General features: G+C 47.2%; 1 protein-coding gene across 2 annotated transcripts; it reads right to left on the bottom strand.

Annotated features, from left to right (window-relative positions):
- Positions 1-16580, bottom strand: TNFRSF1A (TNF receptor superfamily member 1A). 2 transcript variants are annotated; one of them, XM_080391214.1, is made up of 10 exons: positions 16409-16580; positions 6733-6934; positions 6294-6422; positions 5842-5985; positions 4179-4260; positions 3804-3871; positions 3472-3594; positions 3090-3127; positions 2159-2318; positions 1-1593 (listed from the first exon to the last, which is right to left on the bottom strand). In XM_080391214.1, exons 1-10 carry the CDS (start codon positions 16445-16447, stop codon positions 1292-1294), a joined length of 1287 nt encoding a protein of 428 aa, XP_080247340.1. In that variant the 5' UTR covers positions 16448-16580; the 3' UTR covers positions 1-1291. The 2 variants fall into 2 exon arrangements, with proteins under 2 accessions (XP_080247340.1, XP_080247339.1); XM_080391213.1 differs by lacking the exon at positions 16409-16580 and having other exon boundaries at positions 6733-7003.
- Positions 16581-18955: the final 2375 nt, after the last annotated feature.

Below are 18955 nucleotides of genomic sequence, written 5' to 3'. Positions count from 1 at the left end.
TAAAAATAGGAATTTTAATTCAGAGCATTTAGTGTATTTACAATAGAAAGTTCCTCAGTGGTCAAGGGATGAGACTAAAGAAAAATATCCACGTTACAAATGTGTGGACAACCTGCACCTGATGCAGGCTAATTGATTTTTGCTACTTCTGCTTCACCCAGGGTAACACCTGTGAGAAAGTGATGGAGAGAACCTGGAGATAGTACTGAATGGCTCTCACACTCAAGTAGCAGTCACAGAATGCGGTCCAGGTAGTAGTGTGAAGTTATTCAACAGTTGCTAAGATACACATATATATATATGTGTATTTTTATATATCTGTACACATACACAGTCCCATTTGCAATCAGATCAGATTCAGCAAATCGTTTAGAGATAGGTAAGCAAGTAGACACAAGCCTCCTGACCTGTGTGCAAGCACAGGTCTGCAGAGGCACTCACACTACCAGGTACACAGGTACCTTCTCACCGAGCTGCACGCACGCATTCCTTCCCACTCTGCACTTGGACAGACACGCAGGCAGGTGTTTTGTTAATGCCATCTTACATGGTTTCTAGTTACAGGGAAAAAAAAGTTTGAGAAAAAAAGCACCAACCCTCTCATCTGACTCACTGGCCTGGAATCCTTATTCCTCTTGAACTTGAGGGAAATGGGGGTGTGGAAAGAGTAACATCCTCCTGTTGTTTCTCATGAGCCACCACTTCTGGATCGCCGTAATTCTTTTGCCACAGCGAAACTAGCCGATACCAAAAGGGGGCAATCTTCCCCCGCTCGCAGCAGGAGGCACATCCTCCCACCACTTCCCTTGAGTCGGGTTTAGCAATCACAGGGCTGCAATGTGAGCCAGTTCAACTGTCTGATCTTGCAGAAAAACACATCTGCAAAAAGTGAGCGAGTACTGTACCACCCAGCCAGCTTAACCAAGTCATCCTAGAAGTTTACCCAGCACATGGTGGGTGGAGCATCTGTTTCAGCAACAATTTGTCCATCAAGCAGCTGATCAAGTCACTCTGAGCTCCCGTTTCCATCTTGGTCCGAGTTCACACCTCACTTTATGAGATGCTTTCCCGCCTTGGGAAAGGAGTTGTTGCAGAAGTCTGTCTTGGCTTAAAGGTGTTCAGTTACATGGTGGCTGAGAAGCAAGCCTCAGCCTTCCTCCAGCATGATCTGCTGCCATCTCCAACAAACCCAGCTAAGGAGTGTTAGAAAGATTGGGAGATACGGGAAAAGGAAGACAGAAAAGGGAGTTATGATCCTCTCTCTTAACAGGGCAACCAAAGCAGAAACAGATTAAAGATGGCTGTGGAGGCTGCAAGGCTGAGGAGAGTTCTGGTTTAGCAAAGCCTCTTGAACAGCTTCACTGCAGCCACTCAGCTCCATGTGGTTAAGAACACAGCTGATGCGCTCCACAGTTGCAGCATGGCCCATCTGCAGTTTCCACAGTCTAAGCATTTCATACTGGGCATCTCGTAAACGTCGATGTTCCATCTCAATTCGCTCTAGATCACAGTCACTCAGACCCAGACGCCTCACAAACTCTTTCCACCGAGATGGTGGTACGTGATCGACTACAGTGTAGAGAATAGCAGGGTCTGTGAAAAGAGAAGAAAAAGTGTGAAAACCAGAGTTCTGCAGCCTCAAGGAAAATGCAAATAATCCAAGGCTGGATGGTGCCTTGGGATCAGGTATTACCCCTCCTGTGCAGGTCTTCTACTAAGCAGTCACACAGACTTGTGTGATGTCCAGACTTGCCCTTACCCCTCAAAAAGCAATGGGGATGCTTCCATACGCTCTTGTGTAAGGTTATGAGCAGAGCTGGGCATGCATGCTTAGGGCCTTGCTGCCACATTCCTGCAAAAAGGATGCCTTGGGTCACCATCCCAGAGGCACCAAGACTGACGGCATGTTGCCACATATGACAATCTATTTTGCTACTAGGGAAAAGGGAGAACAGAAAAGTCTTGCACAGGTGTTTAGCATATACAGCCTGGCAGGCTCTGGGCATGCTTCTCGCTTTGTACTGTGCCATGCATGAAGTATACACACAGGTCGTGCACACCCAGGTAAGGGCTGTTCAACATCCTCCTAGCTGCATCTGCATAATCAGGTTCTTGTTTGCCAGGGGAAAGAGGGAAGGATGGGGGGAGTTTCACTTACTGCCTGGAAGCTGCGTCTTCCTGGCAGGTCTGACACAGTCTGGTAATTCATGGGAACTCTGCAGCAGAGGCACAGGTGGTGGTGTTGCATTCACCAGCAATTCTGTTTCCTTCTGGGACTCAGAAACAAGGATGGAGACTTCACTTCTTTTTACCTCAGCCTGAAAGACACATTTTCTTAGTCCAGAATCACCCACAGCAGCACAACACACCCGTCTCCTGCAAAGAACCTCTAGCTTTATATAGTAAAATTTATCCAAGCTAGGTGGGGAGCAAGTGCTGAGGTTTTAATTCTTCCTATATGCCTTGTTGGAGCAGAAGGCACCAAACATCTCTTTCCAGCAGAACCCAGGAAGTTTAACTCCTTTTTGGCATCAAAACACAGAAGTCTGGAAAAAAGTATTTCTTTACAAAATCAGGTAAGGCTGGGACCGGAAATCACCACCATTCTAGAAGCTCAACATGCCACCTTTCCCACCAGCCTTCTCTGTAAGGCTGTGGAAGCCTCATCTCAGCTACTGTTTGGGCCCTCTTAATTTCAGTACAACACTGGACACAAAAACACACTGTGAAGCAGCACTGAGAGGCTTGTGGGGTCAAGATCTGAAGTAAAATGAGCTAAATCCTCCAAGTCTGGTGTATATAGAGAAAAAGGAATTAAGTACCAGCTAGCTGAAAAAAAAATGCATCCAGAAAGAAAAAAAAAGCAAAAAGCCAGGAGTTTGAGCAGCATCCTGTAGAAGAGGGCATGTAAAACGTTAATGACTCCACCCTCTACAGGAAAAGACTTCTGAATTAAACAGCCCTATTACTCAGCTCATTTGAAAATACAAGGGCTGAAAACAGCCCACAGGGAAAAATGTTACTCTGGATCCCAGACTAACACAGTTGAAAGCAGAAGGAAAGGTTCTTATACTCATCATCTTGCTCACCTCAGATACTGGCTCTTTGGTTGTCTGCGGCAAAGAAACTTTAAAGGAAAAAAAGAGAAAAGAAAGCAGGAATTATTTTCACTTCCTCTCATCCCAGAGAAAACGGCAAAGCAGCTATGCACAATCCTGCCCTCAAAAAGGGCACATGCAGATCCCCCAGCAATGAGCTCACATGCCCTCTCAGTCACAGCTATGGGCATGGATGCAGAGTTGTAAGAACTGCACCAATAAGCTCTGCTGCCAAGTTCCTGTGTTCCTCTGGCCTTGCAACAAAGCAGAGAAACGGGATCCCCCTCTTTCCCCTCACACGTGTGCACATACACATCACACAGAGAGCGATGTCTATCCCAATTCATATCACTGCATTTGCGGCTGTACTCACCACAGGAGTAGAAAGACGACGCTATCCCATTTCCCTGGACCAGCTTCACTACTTTATTTACAATGTAGAGGACAGAGATAACTCCAAATATTGCAACAATGATGCCAAGGACAAGGCTCACATCTGGACAAAAGGAAGAGGGCAAATGAGTGAGTGACTGAGAAAGGAGGTGGTAGGTGCTAGAGGAAGAACAGCAAGTGAAGACATGCAAATTGCAGAAAAAGAATAGCGGTTTGAGAGAGTGGAGAAAGTAACACTTTACAAAAGGCACTAACAGAACAAAAGCCCACACTGAAAAGATTTCACTGCCCCTCAGTTCCCTCAGTACTCACTCAGCCCAGATGAAGTCGGTGAGGTAGTCACTGGGCTATGACACTGCAAGCATTCTTCTCCAACGCAGCTGAAAGAGCAAATCAGAGGTGAGCGACTGTGAAATGAAACGGCAGCCATTTGTAACAATCCTGAGTAACAGACAAGTTAAGATGAGCCTGCAAAGCAAAGCAATGCAGTGTGGCCTGTGACTGGGATTTTAGTAGGCTGATGCCTACATTCAGAAGACTGGGGGTGGCAGAGGGGAAGACCTGATTGCGCCAGAAAGGCAGAATGTTGTAAAGAGCCTTGAGGAAAATTTCCTCCCCCTGTGAGGCTTGTGTCTGCTGTCTCTCCTACTCAGTGGAGGAGCAGACAGAGAAAAAAATAAACCTCACCTGTTGCAAGGCTTGCAAACATTACTAAGTGTCAAGAAGAATCGAGGCTTACACCTGCAAATTGTGTCTTTGTTCTTTGAACCTGTAGAGAAAAGAAGAAACCATTGCTGTATTCTGGACAGAGAAAAAAACAAAAGGACAGAAATCCACTCCAAGACGGGTGGGAGACTATCCCTCTTTGAGCCTGGAGAACTGCTAATGAAAAAGATAGAGGATTAGGTCTATGTTTGAGGACAGAGCTGGGGGAAGGAGAAAAAGAAAAATAACAGTTCCACTGTCCTGATAGGTCAGGGACCTCTGTAGAGGCTTGGAAAGGGTCTAAAATTACAGTGCAGCTGAAATTGGTCTAACAGATAATGACAGTTCCAGCACAAAAGCAGGGAAAGTCACTCAAGTTCAAGTGTGACAGGAAGGGGAAATCACATTAGTCAGGCAAAAATAAGGGAGAAGTGGTCCCTGAGCAGCTGGGACTGGTGAGGAAGTCAGTTCATGGCAGGGAGAAATCACTTCAAGCCATGGGACACATATCCACTCTTGTGATCTGCTATGCTGCGAGTGCAAGGGATAAGAAAGGAAAGAGCTATTGCTTCTAAGCAAGTCACAGTATGGAGACCAAGTAAAATAGGTGTGGAGAGGAGCAGACAAGAATAGCAATAGAAAGACATTAAGGTGCATGAGGGGGAGGGAAAAAGGTACCAGAACAAGCAGCATGCGTTCTGTGGCAAGAGAGGGACAGGACTAAAACTGTTCTACATCAGCCAAGAGGGAAGAAAACTGCTGAAGGGCAGCATACAATGATGACCCTGGAGGATAAACACAAGCATGGAAACTGTGACAAGATAGATTACTGAGCACCAGAGGGAACACATTCACCAGAGGGACAGCAAACCTCACGCTAGGCAGGGTAAGAGATGGGAAAGGGATCACAAGCAGCAGAATTTGCAAAGAAGGGATAGCTTCAGGACAAGGTAAGCAGCATTTACGGGACACGAACAGAATTAGACTGCAGCACAAAGTGGAGGGCAGCAAGCAGTATTTCATTAAGATCTCTGATTCTTGACTGGAGATGAGGCAGCTTGGGACAGCTGACACAGGTACTTCTCTCAGACGCCTGCACCATCCCCAGATCATGCCCAATGCCACTGGGTACAGTTCAGCATTACCTGAGAAGCTCTTTACTTTAAAACACTGCACAGTACACTGTGGTGTTCAGCAACCGACTGGCAAGCGGTTCAGCTGAGCACTGGAACCAACAGTATTTTCAGCCATTGTACTCAAAGTGCTTCCAGGAGCTGGTGAGGGAAACGCAATGAGCATCAGAAGACAAAAAAGGAAGGCGAGGGGGAAATCTGCTCTAGAACATAAAGACCTTGTACGTGCAAAGCAGACGTACCAAAATCAAGTAGAAAGTATCTCCTCACGACAGCCAAACCCCAAGAAACCACTCAAGAACAAAAGGAAGGAAAAACCTGTGATAGAAAATAGGGATTGATGCCAAGGCAGGCAAAAAATGGGAAAAGGGCGCAGACAAAAGCAACAGTTGTTCCAAAACTTCAATCACTTCGGGTCAAGGTGCTACAGTATCAGCAAGTGAACAGAGGACTGTTAATGACTACCCTAGTACAGTATGTCCATACTGGAGCCATATCCATGCCATACTCACAGTTGGCAATAATCCCATTGACACACAAGCTGCAGTTCCTACACTGGAAGAGATCAGATGGGCCAATCTGATACTGATTCTTCCGACAGCCGCATACAGTATCTTGCTTTGGGGTGCAGGGGGTCTCTACTATCTGCTGGAATTCTGAGGAAGGAAAGAAGAAATTATTATTCCAACCTCTTCCTTCACCTTCAACTGAAAGAGCACTGTTACGACGACAGGTATTATTATCCCCTAACCTTCCAGAAAAAGGCCAAAAAGGTGTGCAAACTGTGTATCAGACTGTAGTAATTTGCTAACTGTTATTCCTGCTGTTCCCAATCCCTTCCCATACACTGTCCTTTTGCCCATTCAATTGTACTTTTCCCAGCTTCCTCACTCACCTTGCCATCCTCTCCAACCTCCCACCCGCCACTACCACCCATTTCCCTCAGGTTCTGTAGATAACTCACCTGTACGGCAATGTGTGCACTGGAAGCATTTAGACATGGTGTTATCAACAGCTGTGAATGTGCCATTAGCACACGGAAGACAGACAGGTGCCTGGTCAGGCCGATCACAGTCTTTCGCCTTGTAGGTACCTGCAAGAAAATCATTCAACAGAGCTCTGACAGGAAGGCAAACACATTGTCTTAGGGAGGATAGGAGTCACTGATTCCTCAAGAGAAACTCTGGAGCTGATGATGTAAGGACCGAGTATGCTTGCTGTCAACAGCATGAAGGACACAGAGTCCAAAAGAAAAGACAAAGAATGAGAATTTATCTGGGTAGGGATAGGTACCAAGGAAAGGGAGCACTGATGTAGCTGGCAGGACAGAGACAGTTTGAGAGCACAGGACAGTGAAACACCTCTAAGGTGAAGGTCACTATTACTATACTTATTTTATGTACCTGCATGGCACCTCATGCAGCAGTGGGTCTCTCTGGGATGCAGGTACTGTCCCAGTTGACACTGCACCTGCCTCTTTTCTCTCCTCAAAGGGTTAGAGGGGTCTCTTCCATCCAAAGCTACCCGATGGACTTGCAGTGTATATGGCACTGGAGCAATTTCTACAGATTCCTTTGTCAACACACAGACAAATGTTAGGATGACCTGTAAATACAGAGAGAAAGAAAGAGGGAGAGAAACAAGGTCAGAAAACATCATATCCTCTTGCAGACTGCACAGCTGACTTCAGCACTTACAATGAAATCTTGCTATAACAGCGAGTTCAATTGACTTAACCAATTCTGTCATCAGAACCCTCCACTGACAAGTGTGTGGGGAAATTATTTACCAAAAAAACCCCGAACAACCCATGCCTGTCATCTGTGTTATTAATAAATGCAACATAATGGTCTCTATGACAAACTAATTGTATATAAAGAAAATACTTTTTGTGATGTGTAATTTGTAGATGAAATGCCTTGAAAATCCTGCAACTTGCAAGAAAGTTTCTCAAGAGCAAGGGAATGTTTTTATTAAGGAAGGAAGGCAGACTGCCCATCCAGCAACAGATCCAGAAAGAAGGAAGTATCCAGTACTTGCAGTTCTATCAAATAAATAAACCAGATGTGAAGTCTGGAATAAGGCAGCAGAGGGGGATCTCACTGCATGCAAAGTACAGAAAACATTCCAAAACTCCTCCAGAGCAAGCCAGCCCTAGAACTGTGGGAAAGTTAGGTTTTCAACTTCTCTCCCTGTCAAACGTACATTCTTCCTCTTAAACTGCAGCTGTTAACACTCAGTCTGAACAGTCTGCCACAGAAATGCGGTGGGTTTTTTCTAATTCCTTTAAGATTTACTTGCTGGTTTTCATTTTGAAGAGGACTTATCAAGAATTTTAACAGAAATATTAAAATTGGCGTGACTGCAGTATGACTGTAAGACAGCATGAGTGTGTGTACACACACATGCGGGAAGGAACAGCAGAGCAAAGGGTTAAAAGAACAGCCTATGCCAACAATGAAAGACACCATTCCCTGGACATTGTTTTCAGGACATTATTCCCAACAGTGAAATTGAGAAATGTGCTGTTTATGACATGGCCAAAAGGTCTACACTGTGGTAAGACCACAGCATAGATGACTCACCAGCAAAAGACCAGAAGGACAGTAATGAGATTGCACCATATCACAAACACAATTCCTTTGCCTGTTGGCCCAACAGAAAAACAGACCTTAGGCATGTATTTCAAGCATGTGTTCAGACAAGGAAAAAAAACCACCATAAAAACCCAAAAAGGTTAAAGAAAAAACAAACCCGGGAAACAACTTGGCCCAAAATTTATGGAACATCAAGTCAGCAAGTTTCCATGGAGCAAACCCAGCTGATTACTCCCAAAGGGTTTGATGGACTTGTCCAAAAACTAGTTTGTGGTGCCATGAAGAGCCCCAGAAGCATGATGAAGACTTGACAGCCAGCATGCCTCGTCATCTGCACTGCACACAAGTGATCCTGGCCACACCAACTGGACATACACATGTTGGTGCTCCCAAGTATGTCGTGAGGAGTGCGTGCCAATGCAGTCTATGCATCAGATCATGTGAATGCCTGAAAATCAACTTTTTTGCGTGTGTGTGTGCATGCAAATAAATACCACCCCACCCCTCCATACAACCTCACACTGAGTTTTACTGCACCAACTTCCCTATGTTGTAATGTTTTCCCAGCTTGCTTTTTTTAAAGTGGCAAGATGCTTAACTACACGGGCACAGCTTTAGAGTTCTGCTTCTTTTTGCTTTTTCAGCTAGGAGACTTGTAGCAAAAGGAAAGTAAACCAGTAAGGGTAAACCACAATGCTGATACCAATTTTGTGGTTGCAAGCTTAGGAAAAGATACACAAAGTAAGATGGCTATGACAGCCCCACACTGTCCTGTTTCTCTCTTAAAAAGCCTTGGGGAGAAAAGGTACATACATGAAAGCAACTTAAAACCTCAGGAAGGATAGGACTTTGTAACCCTGACAAAGCAAAAACCCCATTTTTCAGACAGCACTGTCAAAGACATATTCAATAGACCAGATGAACAGGGGGAACAAAAAAGGAAAAAAAAAACAACAAACAAACCACATATTTAAATAGCTATCATTTGAGACTTCATTAGCTGACCACAGGATAAATGCAAGCACTCCAACAACTCAGTAAGAAATAAAACTTGTTTTCAGCAGCTGACAGTCTTAAAAGATTGACCACTTGCAGGAAAACAACAGATAATTCACACAAATGGTCTGACAGCCAAAATAAAAACATCCTGATTCTCTAGGCAATGATTAATCCCCAGATATAAGAATCTATACACTCGACTCGTAAGACAGATAAGTCAGCAACAGAAACAACAGAGGAAAGCTCCAAAGATCAAGCTAAAAATACATAGAAAATTGGTCAGATACACCTTCAAAACCCAAAGAAAACAGGAAAGGTATTTTCAGTTTTATCAGATTGAAAAAAAGTGTGTCTCCAAGTGTAATCAAACCAGAATTAACACATTATTACTGATCAAAATCTGAGGAACAAAGAGTCACAGACCACAAGTGATTCACGAACCAGTGACTCGGCCTTCCAGAAAAATCATTCACATGGCAAAAAACCCAAAACCAAGCAAAAAACCACACACCATCACCTTAAGCAGCTCCCCAAGCCCTTCAGCAGTATACAGATTTTTACCAACGACAGACTTCATAAAATTCAGGAAATACGCGAAATTAGAATAGAATGGCCTGTTCCAGCTGGGAGGGACCTCAGCGGCCACCCAGCCCCACGGCCTGGCCACTGCAGGGCTGACCACACGCTGCAGGTGGTGCCAAGGGCTCTGTCCCAAGGCCTCACCCCCGACAGGCTCGGGGCAGCCACCACCTCTCTCGGAAGCCTGTCCCAGCGCCTGGCCACCTCCGGGTGACGAAAGGCTTCCTCGTGTCCAGTCCCAGCTCTCCCGGCGCAGCTCCGAACCGCTCCCGCCTGTCCCATCGCTGGACCCCAGGGAGAAGAGCTCAGCACCTCCCCCCCCACCTCCCCTCCCCAGGGAGCTGCAGAGGCCGTGGGGTCGCCCCTCAGCCCCCTTCGCTCCAAACCAGACAGGCCCCAAGCCCCCAGCCGCTCCTCACAGGACACGAGCCCTGCGGCCCTTTCACCAGCTTTGGTCCCTCCTCTGGGCACCTTCGAGCACCTTCCCGTCCTTCTGAAACGGCGGGGCCCAGACCTGCCCCCGGCGCTCAGGGCGAGGCCGCGCCGAGGCTGGGCACAGCGGGGTGACCGGCTCCCTTGCCCGGCCGGTGATGCTGCCTGTGATGCACCCCAGGGTGCGGGCTGCCCGTGGCTGCCAGGGCACACTGCTGACCGATGCTGAGCCTGCTGCCCACCAGCACCCCGGAGCCCCTGCTGCAGGGCTGCTCTGCGGCCACTCCCCTCCCAGTTCACACTTGTGCCCGGCGCTGCTCCATCCCAAGTGCAGAATCCGCCACTTGGACTTGTTGGATTTCATCCCATCAGCCACAGCCCAATGCTCCAATCTACCCAGATCCCTCTGCAAGGCCTCTTGTCCCTCAAGAGAGTCAACAGCACCTCCCAGTTCGGTACCATCAGCAAACTGGTGCGGTCAGCTCCTGCCCCCAGATCACTGATAAACACACTGACCAGAACTGGCCGTAGCACTGAGCCCTGAGGGGCACCGCTGGCCACCAGGCGCCAGCCAGACGTAGCCCCATTTACCAAACCCTGAAGCCTCAAGTCACTGATCGCTGCTCACCAAGGCAGTTTAAAGGTCTTCTACAACTGAAATAAGGTGACTTTCCATTGTTACATTTATAACATGCTCTGATTCCACTTGCCAGGAGAAAGAACAAGCATCCACTAACCAATACTGCATAGAGAAGTGGACAGTGTGTATTACCTAAGCCAAATGATAATTGAAACCACCAAACCACATCATGCACACCGGTGTTTCACGTTTTTAGTGAGCGGGGACTGCCCAGGAAAAAAAAAAAAAAGTCAGCAGAAACTCTAGGTTTTATTTCTGAAACTGCTGCAGAAATAAACAAAACACAGCAGATAAAAACCAGAATGCTGCTTCCTTAAATGATTCCACCCCTCCTGGTGACAGCTATATGCCCCACACATTCTCCTTGGATATGAAGCAGCCCCAGGTCCTTCTTATGTCTCATGTCAGCAACTTACTGCCAGATAGCTACAGTGGGGAAAAAAACGCTACACAAGCCCCAAAGCTCTTCTGTGCAAAGTTCTGGCAGCCGAGACAGGAGTTAAGAGCCCCTATACCATCTTCAATCTCAAATATTCTTGAATTACTGCCACTGCTACAAGTCACACCCTTGCTGCTGCTTCTGCTTCACCAGACCATGCACTGAGAACTGCAAGGGAGGTGACAACTCTACAGAGCAAGCCAAAGAAAGAAAGGAACAGCAAAGATAAAAGTGAAGAACACAGCAAAATGCAAGAAGGCAGGGGGAGGGGAGGGGAATAAAAAGGGACATTTGAGAGCAGTGTTCTCAGGCCAAGGAAAAAGAATGCACGCTATCTGAAACAAGGACAGAACAGGGAAGTGCAGCGTATCAGGGCTACCATATCATCACCTGCCAAAGTCCACAAAGCTAGGAAACGCCAAATTCCTCCACACAGATGCTGCAGCTCTGTATCATGCACTTTGCCCTTCCCTGTGCAGAGCTGTAGCCCTGCTGCTACCTGCAGGGCTCCTCGCCCTCAGGGAGGAGGGGGGAGGAAGCAAGTACAGTGACACACAGGTATGACAGTATGACAGAGAAGAGGACAGAGAGGGTTTTGTTGGGAGCAAGACTCCCTCTTTCTACCCCTCTGGTAGAAAGCCAGTGGATGCCTAGAGGTGTCCCGAGAGGACCAAGGCCAGTCACAGCAAGCAAACTAAGTGGGAAGGGGAGGGGGGGGATTAGCCAGGTGAGAAATGACTCCTGCACACACACAGCACCTTGACACCCCACGCCTGTTCATGTGAACTAACAGGAAGGCAATACTTGCTAGAGCAGATGCTCGGGTATTAGTATTCCAAACAATTCACAAAGTATTGCCCATCACTAAGCTAATTTGTAGAATAGTTCCAAATTAGTAATTTTCAGTTTAAATCTCCTTGTTACAAAAGGAAAAAGCTGACATTTTCAGAATAAAACAACATTATAAATCCAGATGTGCTGTTAAAATTCGATTAGGAGGCTTACTCTTTTTTGTACACACCTGACATTAATAATTTAATAATTGTTTCCCCAACAACAACTTATTCAACTGCTTCTCTCAAAAAAAATGCAATTTTGCAAATTCCATTTTTAAACTAAAGAACTACCTGCAAATAAAAGGCATGGCAAGTCATTAGAACTTCTCAAGCATTTCTTAATAGAAACTTCCCTTGGCTTAAGAGTTCAGCATGATACACGCCAATATTCAAGTAATTTACATATTAGTCATCTGTTAGCCTTTTTGATGAGTCATAAAAATTAGCCAGCCTGGAAGTGTGGAGGAAAATAGAGATCTTATTCAGAGTAACAGGCTACCAAAGAAATCAGGGTGCAAGATTACCCTGATGATCTTTGACTGCTTCAGCCATTTCCAAAAGCTCTTTGAGGTTTGCATTTTAAGTTTGCTACACAAAGATGCACAGGAAACCAGAACTTCTGCTTTACACATTGAGAAATGTGTATTGAAGCAACATTTACAGGAAGCTTTTCTCATTGCTCACCAAAACCTGGAAAGGTCAAAAGAAAAACACAAGAGCTATTATTATAAATAATCCTCCATTTTCTGAAGATCAGATGGAGGAATGCTGCACTTGTCTAAAATCAGGAAACTGGTAATAACTTTCATGCAATGAAGAAGGCCTTAGAAATCTTAACTTAAAAACCATAAAAAACTGATTTATCTATAAAGATAATGGACTTCACATTACAAAATGTGTACCTATCTTTATTGTACATAAAGTTAGAAGTGTTTACTTCATATTACCAGAGATAAAGAGTGGAAAAGTCAGTAGGTGACCACAACCAGCAGAAAATAACTTTTTCATTTTTCCTTAGAGGACACAGTGGTGAACAGTGTCAGAATCCTGAGTCCACCCACAGCCCAGTGCTTTGCCTGCCTGCCTTCAGGGCTGATTCCAGAGCTGTACAGCCTGCACAGCCTCGAAACTGAGCGCTGCCCGAGCAAGAGCTGCGCCAAGGGTCTGCGGGGCCTCCCCCTTCAATCCCGAGTAGATTTTGAGCAGAGCACGAGTCCTCAGCCCTGCACGCGCTGTGCCACAGCCACACTCACACCCCTTGTCAGTGACTCACTAGGTGAATTTTTTAAGAGCCAGGTAATTGTCACATGCTGAGTGAGCCCTACTCATTGCAACTGATACACTCTTGTTTGTTTTAACAGAGCAATGATGCTTTGAGATGTGCTTCTCGCTGTCAAGCTCCCAAGACCACAACAGAAAGATCTGTGTTACCATGGGTTCAAAGGAAGCAATCGGGTAGCCAGGGATGAGGACAAGATTATGGGACAGAACACAAGACAAGATCTGCCCCAAATAAAAACAAAACACCTTTGTGACATTTAAAGAAAATGGATAAAGAGGAGCAAAATGACAAAACTGCTTTTAGCCCCAATAATACTGCTAATGCAAAAAATTGATTACTTAGTAAAAAGTAAGGGAAAGGCATCCAAGCTAACAATACTGATTGCTTGTGAGAACTTAAATTACCACACAACTGAAATTAGCGCAGACCCAGATATCAGCATGTTCCATTTAGCTAGAAGTGGACAGTCATCAAAAACAGAAATTGAAATCAGCTTAATAAGCAGATAAAAAGTTGAATGAATCAAGCTGGAGAAAGCAATCAGAAATGCAATCAAGTGCTACAGATTATCAGGAAAGGATTTGAGGGCAAAACAGTGAGCACTGTTATGTCATCATACAAATCCATAAGAACTGAACGCAGACTGCAATTCTGGTTCCCAATCCTGAGAATATAAATTAATCCAGATATTATACAGAGAAAGGTAACAAGGACAATCAGTGGTACAGACTGGCTGTCATAAAAGGAATGATTAAAAAATACTGGTCTATAGAACAGAAAACTGAGCAGAGGGTACTATAGCAGGCCCTAAAATCATGAATGCCATGGAGAAGGTGAACTCGGATGCCTGTTCTCTGTCCCTTCCAATGCAAGAAGTAAGAAGCATCACGTAAAACAAGCAGGAGACAGTTTCAGAACAAATACAGGGAGGCACTTCTTTAGGCAAGGTGTGGGATCCCTGCCAGAGTGCTGAGGGTGCCAGAAACATGTCTGGGTTCCAAAAGCAATCACCACACCCATCAGCAGAAGAAAAAAACACACTCAGAGGTCTGAAATAGAAAGACACCATTTTAACTTGAGAATTCCTATAGTTGCAGATCACTGGAAGCCAGGAAAGTATTTTTATTTCTCATTGCTCTATGCTTGCCTTGCTCCAAAACCCCTTGCAGAAGGGTTCCACTACTGGAAACAGGACAGTAGGCTCAACAGTTTTCTTACAATGCACTTGGTAGCTTGGTTTTCAATTTTTATATAATGCAGCTTCTAACTTCAAAATTGCAATTCCTCCCTTTCCTTTCAAAAGAATCAATGCCAGAAGCACCCTTGTGGCTATTTTGTCTTTGTCCCTTCATAAAACTGAACTGCCTTTAATAAATGAAACTTTGTTTTTTTTTTTTTTTTTGAGACAAAACCCACACTGGCCTCAGTGAAGACAGCTGCCATTTTTTCCACTGCAAAAGTTAGGAGCGCACAGGGAAAACATGGAGGACCTGGAAATGAGGCCAAGGACACGCAAAAAGAGGAAATGCATGGAACAAGCTATAGGAAGTTTTAAAGAATTAGAGGAAACCAAGAACTGGAAGACTAGAAACAGGGCACCAAGGGAGTAAGAAAGGATGTGAAAGCAAACACAGGATGGTATGAAAAGTAAATGGAAAATAGAAGGGCATGCAACAGAGTGAGAATTGTAACACTGAAAAAAAAATATTGATTTTATGGAAAAGATAAATGTGATCTGCAATGAGCAAGTACAGTGTTAGTGAGAACTTGAAATGACATGTAAATAGGAGGGGAAAAATGTCCTCCAAAAAAAAAAAAGAAATCCCACTGAAGGACACTATTCCTCCAGCATATTATCTAAGTGAAGATAATACAATGAATCTGGGGAATCCAGTTATATTTTTGTATATTTTATTGCCAATAATACAAATAACATCACATATAGTATCTGAATTACCGCAAAATATGCACACTGCTATACTAAAGTCAGCACACCTGGAAAAGCCTATTTCTAACTGGTTTGAAATCTATGCGTAAGTCAATAGTTTATGTATCCTACCTAGGTGCCGAGATGGTAAGTGATCCACAGTGTCGAGGTGTAAGCGCTCCTACTCCACAGTTCCAGCTGTGCTGCCCTGCCACTGCGAGCTGGAAGTGTGTTACCTGGTTTCCAAAAGCTTCCAAGTGCAAAAAGAGATAAAACTTCTGCAGAAGGTAACTTGGGAGTTGCATACTCACAACTTTCTGACAACGAATTAACAGCTAACCCAAGGTTACGTGTCCCGCGCAGCCACATGCGAGTGCCTGCAAGCAGGTGCCCAGGTATTTAGGGATAAACCGTCTGACCTTGTAACTTTTATATCAGAATTTATAACTGTGTCATGATGCTACCACTACTGTCACTGCCTCATAATGCCGCTGCTGATGGTGGGTGGCCACAGCAGTCAGGTTATTCATGAAACTCTCTGATTTCTTTGACGAGTAACTTTTTCACCCCCAAAATTACAACCGCTTAAAAATATTGACTCAAGCAGATTTACCGGCAAAGCTAAACTTGTTTTTAAACAAATCCGTGTTGGGGCACAGGTACAGCCCACTCATCTTGGTTTAAACGCCAGCAGAGGGACATCAAAGCTCCCTTCTAACACCGGCGACGCGCCCGGCCCGGGCCCGGCCCCGCTCGGCGGCGGCAGCGCGGCCCCGCGCCTCGCCAGCTCACGGCCGCAGGAAATCCTCCGCCATTCCCGTAAATCCAGCCTCCTTTTCCCTGGCTCGGGGACAAATCCCGGAAACGGCGCCGGCGAACCCGGTGCCCGGCGGTGGGCGGGGAGGGGAGGAGGGAGCCGGGAGCAGGGAGCAGGGAGCCGGCTCCGGCCCGGCCTCCCCTCAGCAGCGCCGCTGCCCGGCGGGGCACGGGATGGCGGCCCCGGCTTCCCGCCCCTCCTGCCAGCCCGGCGCCAGCCGCCCCCCACCGTGCTGCACACCCGGCCCCTCGGCGGGAGAACACGGCACCGCCAGCGCCGCCCGCCCCCGCACGGAGCTGCCGTGAGGGAAAGCGAAGCCCCCCGCAAGCAGAAGCCGCCGAGCCGGGCTGGGCCGACGGGCAGCCCCGCCGCGGCGAGGAGGCAGGGAGGGAGCCCGGCTCCGAAAGGGCGGCGGGCAGCGCAGCCCCGCAACCGGCCGCAGCTTCGCAAACCGCCCGCTGCGGGAGCGGAGCCGCCGCCGGGGCACGATCCCGTCCCGTCGGCAGCGGCGATGCCCCCGCCGCCACTTACCGTCCCCAGCGAGCTGCGGGGCAGCGCCGGGCCGCGCATGGCTCTGCGGCCCGCTACGTCCCCATGGCAGGGTCCCCCCGCCTTCCGTGGAAGCCGCCCCAGCCCTGCCCAGCGCCGGCCGGAGCAGCGCCGAGCCCAGCCGAGCTTCCGGCGGCAGGAAAGGGGGCGGCCCGGCGGGCGGGGGGCAGGGCGGACGGCGGCCCGGCGGGCGGGGGGAGTGGGGGACGGGGGCGGCCCGGCGGGCGGGGAGCGACAGTGCCCGCCCGGCTGCCAGCTCTCCGACCCCGCGACGGGCGAGCCGGCAGCGGGGAGCGACAGTGCACCGCGGCTGGCGCTGCTAGAGAACACCCGGAGAAGGAGTGAGAGGCGGCCGGCGCTAACCTGAGCGTCTCCCGGGACACGAGCGTTTCCCCCCTCAGCAGTGCTTTTCGTGTTGAGTTCCTGTCAAACTTAACCATGTAGCTGTAAAACTAACGCTTTGCATCTCAACTGCCTTGTCAGCACCTGAATATTTTTAAAGAAAGTTTATCAACCAAAACTAGCTTATTTACCCTATATATGACCATCCCGCGCTTTGTAATTTGAAACTGGCATTTTCTTGTACACTCCAATGAACCAGCTGTATTGGCAGTGCAAATGCAAGTGAAGCATATGTAACATTCTGCGCAAGCTCCACTTCATTTAATATATGCTCTTCATCAAGGAATTTTCTCCACTCCAGGTATCCTGTAGCAGAGTCTCTGGCTTTAAGACCAATAAGGTAATTTGAGTGGCACGGCAGTAGAAACAGCTCGAGCTGTGTGCCTCTGGGGATGGACCCCAAACAAAGCAATTATACCTTTACAATCTAAATTCCATACTCCTCTCACTATAGTTCCGACCAGTAGCAATGTTAGGGTCTAGTAATATTAGGGTCTGAGGTCTTGTCCTTCAAAAGGTCTCTTAATTGTCTCTAGGTGAGCAGTTTCTTATCTCTGAGGTTGGAGCTTCTGCTGAGGACTGTAGCAGCCTTCCTTGCTGCCTCATCTTCTAGCTCAAACAGGCTCTTGCAGCCCCTTTTCCATGGAATTAGGTAAAATTTCAACATATCTGGGTGAAAGATCACCGCTTGTGGCCTAAAGCTTCAGCAAATTTAGCTACTAATTCCAGTTAACTCCAGACAGCTCTAGTCCAATATTCCTTAACAGTGTCCTCCCTTATTACCAGATGTTCCTTCTACGACACTAGTTCTCAGTCTTTCAAGGCAAGATAACATTCTCCATAATTTTATGTACAATATGATGGTAAGTAATAGGCATAACAAGATTAAACTTTTCAACACAACCACTACTGGGTGCAACATGCATTTACAAATCCCAATTGTGGTTGGTGACTGACCCAGGAAGGTTTCTCACCAATGATGTTCTCCATCCTTTTTCACAATTCTGAGTACACGATGTATTTCTTTTGCATCATGGTGGCCAGTTAAGTAGATATTTTTGTCTGTTGTTCTGTGTGTATTTTAACAATTGATACAAATCAGCATGTTTTAATAGTTTCTTTACCATTGAGTATTCTCATACTCAATCCACAACACAGCACTGTACCAGCTAATGAGAAGGTAACTGTATCCCAGCCAAAACCAGGACAAAATAATGAGGGCCACAGAGCTATGTAGCTCTCTTCTGCATTGCAGGCTTGGAACAGCTCTGACCTTCCAGCTGCAGGTTCCAGGAAGGAGGGAAATAGAACAACCTGTTCAGGCTGCAGCCATCTCCAGGGATAAAGATGGAAAAAGGTTTACCAAGTTTTGCCCAGTTAATTTCCTTGCCTTGAACCAGGACAATACAAAATTAGCCCCTAAAGGAAAAATTCTCATGCACCAATCAGTACCTTCTGTGGAGAAAGAAATCACGTTTTTAATGGATTGTTCCAGATTTATCACATACTGTCACATGAGTGGATAAGGCACACCCTTCCATCTCCATAGATTCAGCCTTCCAGAAAATGAAAAAGTATTTCTCTAGAACCACACAAGTGTCAAGAGAAATCCCCACAGACCTTTACATTGGCCTCTTTGTGCAGCTCGGGTAGGGGAGAGCAATCTCACAGCCTGCTGCACGTTATAGACATTTACAGTAACGCCAAACGCACCAGCACACATCCACTTCCCAGCTTTTGCCAGAACCAAGCCCAAGCCAGCTTCCCTCCCTCCCTCCCGCCTCCCTGCGGCCTGCCAGGCCTTCAGTATTTCCCGAGGCTCCGTGCCACCGCGGGGACCGAGCCCAGCCTTCCACCCTCCTGTCACACAGCCGCTGGATTTCAACCTGCCAGGGCGGCCGCTTTACTCCCGGCTTGCGGAACCCTCCCGGGTTCCCGTTTCTCGCCATCCCTCTCCCTGAGGGACAGCCCCGGTGAGCAACGGGGCCCCCCCCGCCCTCGTGAGCCCTTTTACCTCAGGGGCGGTGCCGCCCCCGCGCCCCAGCCGCCGCCGAGGGGAGGGCGGAGCGCCGAGCGGGGCTGGCAGCGGGGATTGGCTGGCGGGGCGGGAGGGCGGAGCCCGGCGGG

The sequence above is a fragment of the Falco punctatus genome, assembly GCF_963210335.1.
Source record: "Falco punctatus genome assembly, chromosome: 6".
NCBI lineage: Eukaryota > Metazoa > Chordata > Aves > Falconiformes > Falconidae > Falco > Falco punctatus.
The sequence above is the reverse complement of the archived record's forward strand: the minus strand, read 5'-3'. Positions and strand labels throughout refer to the sequence as shown.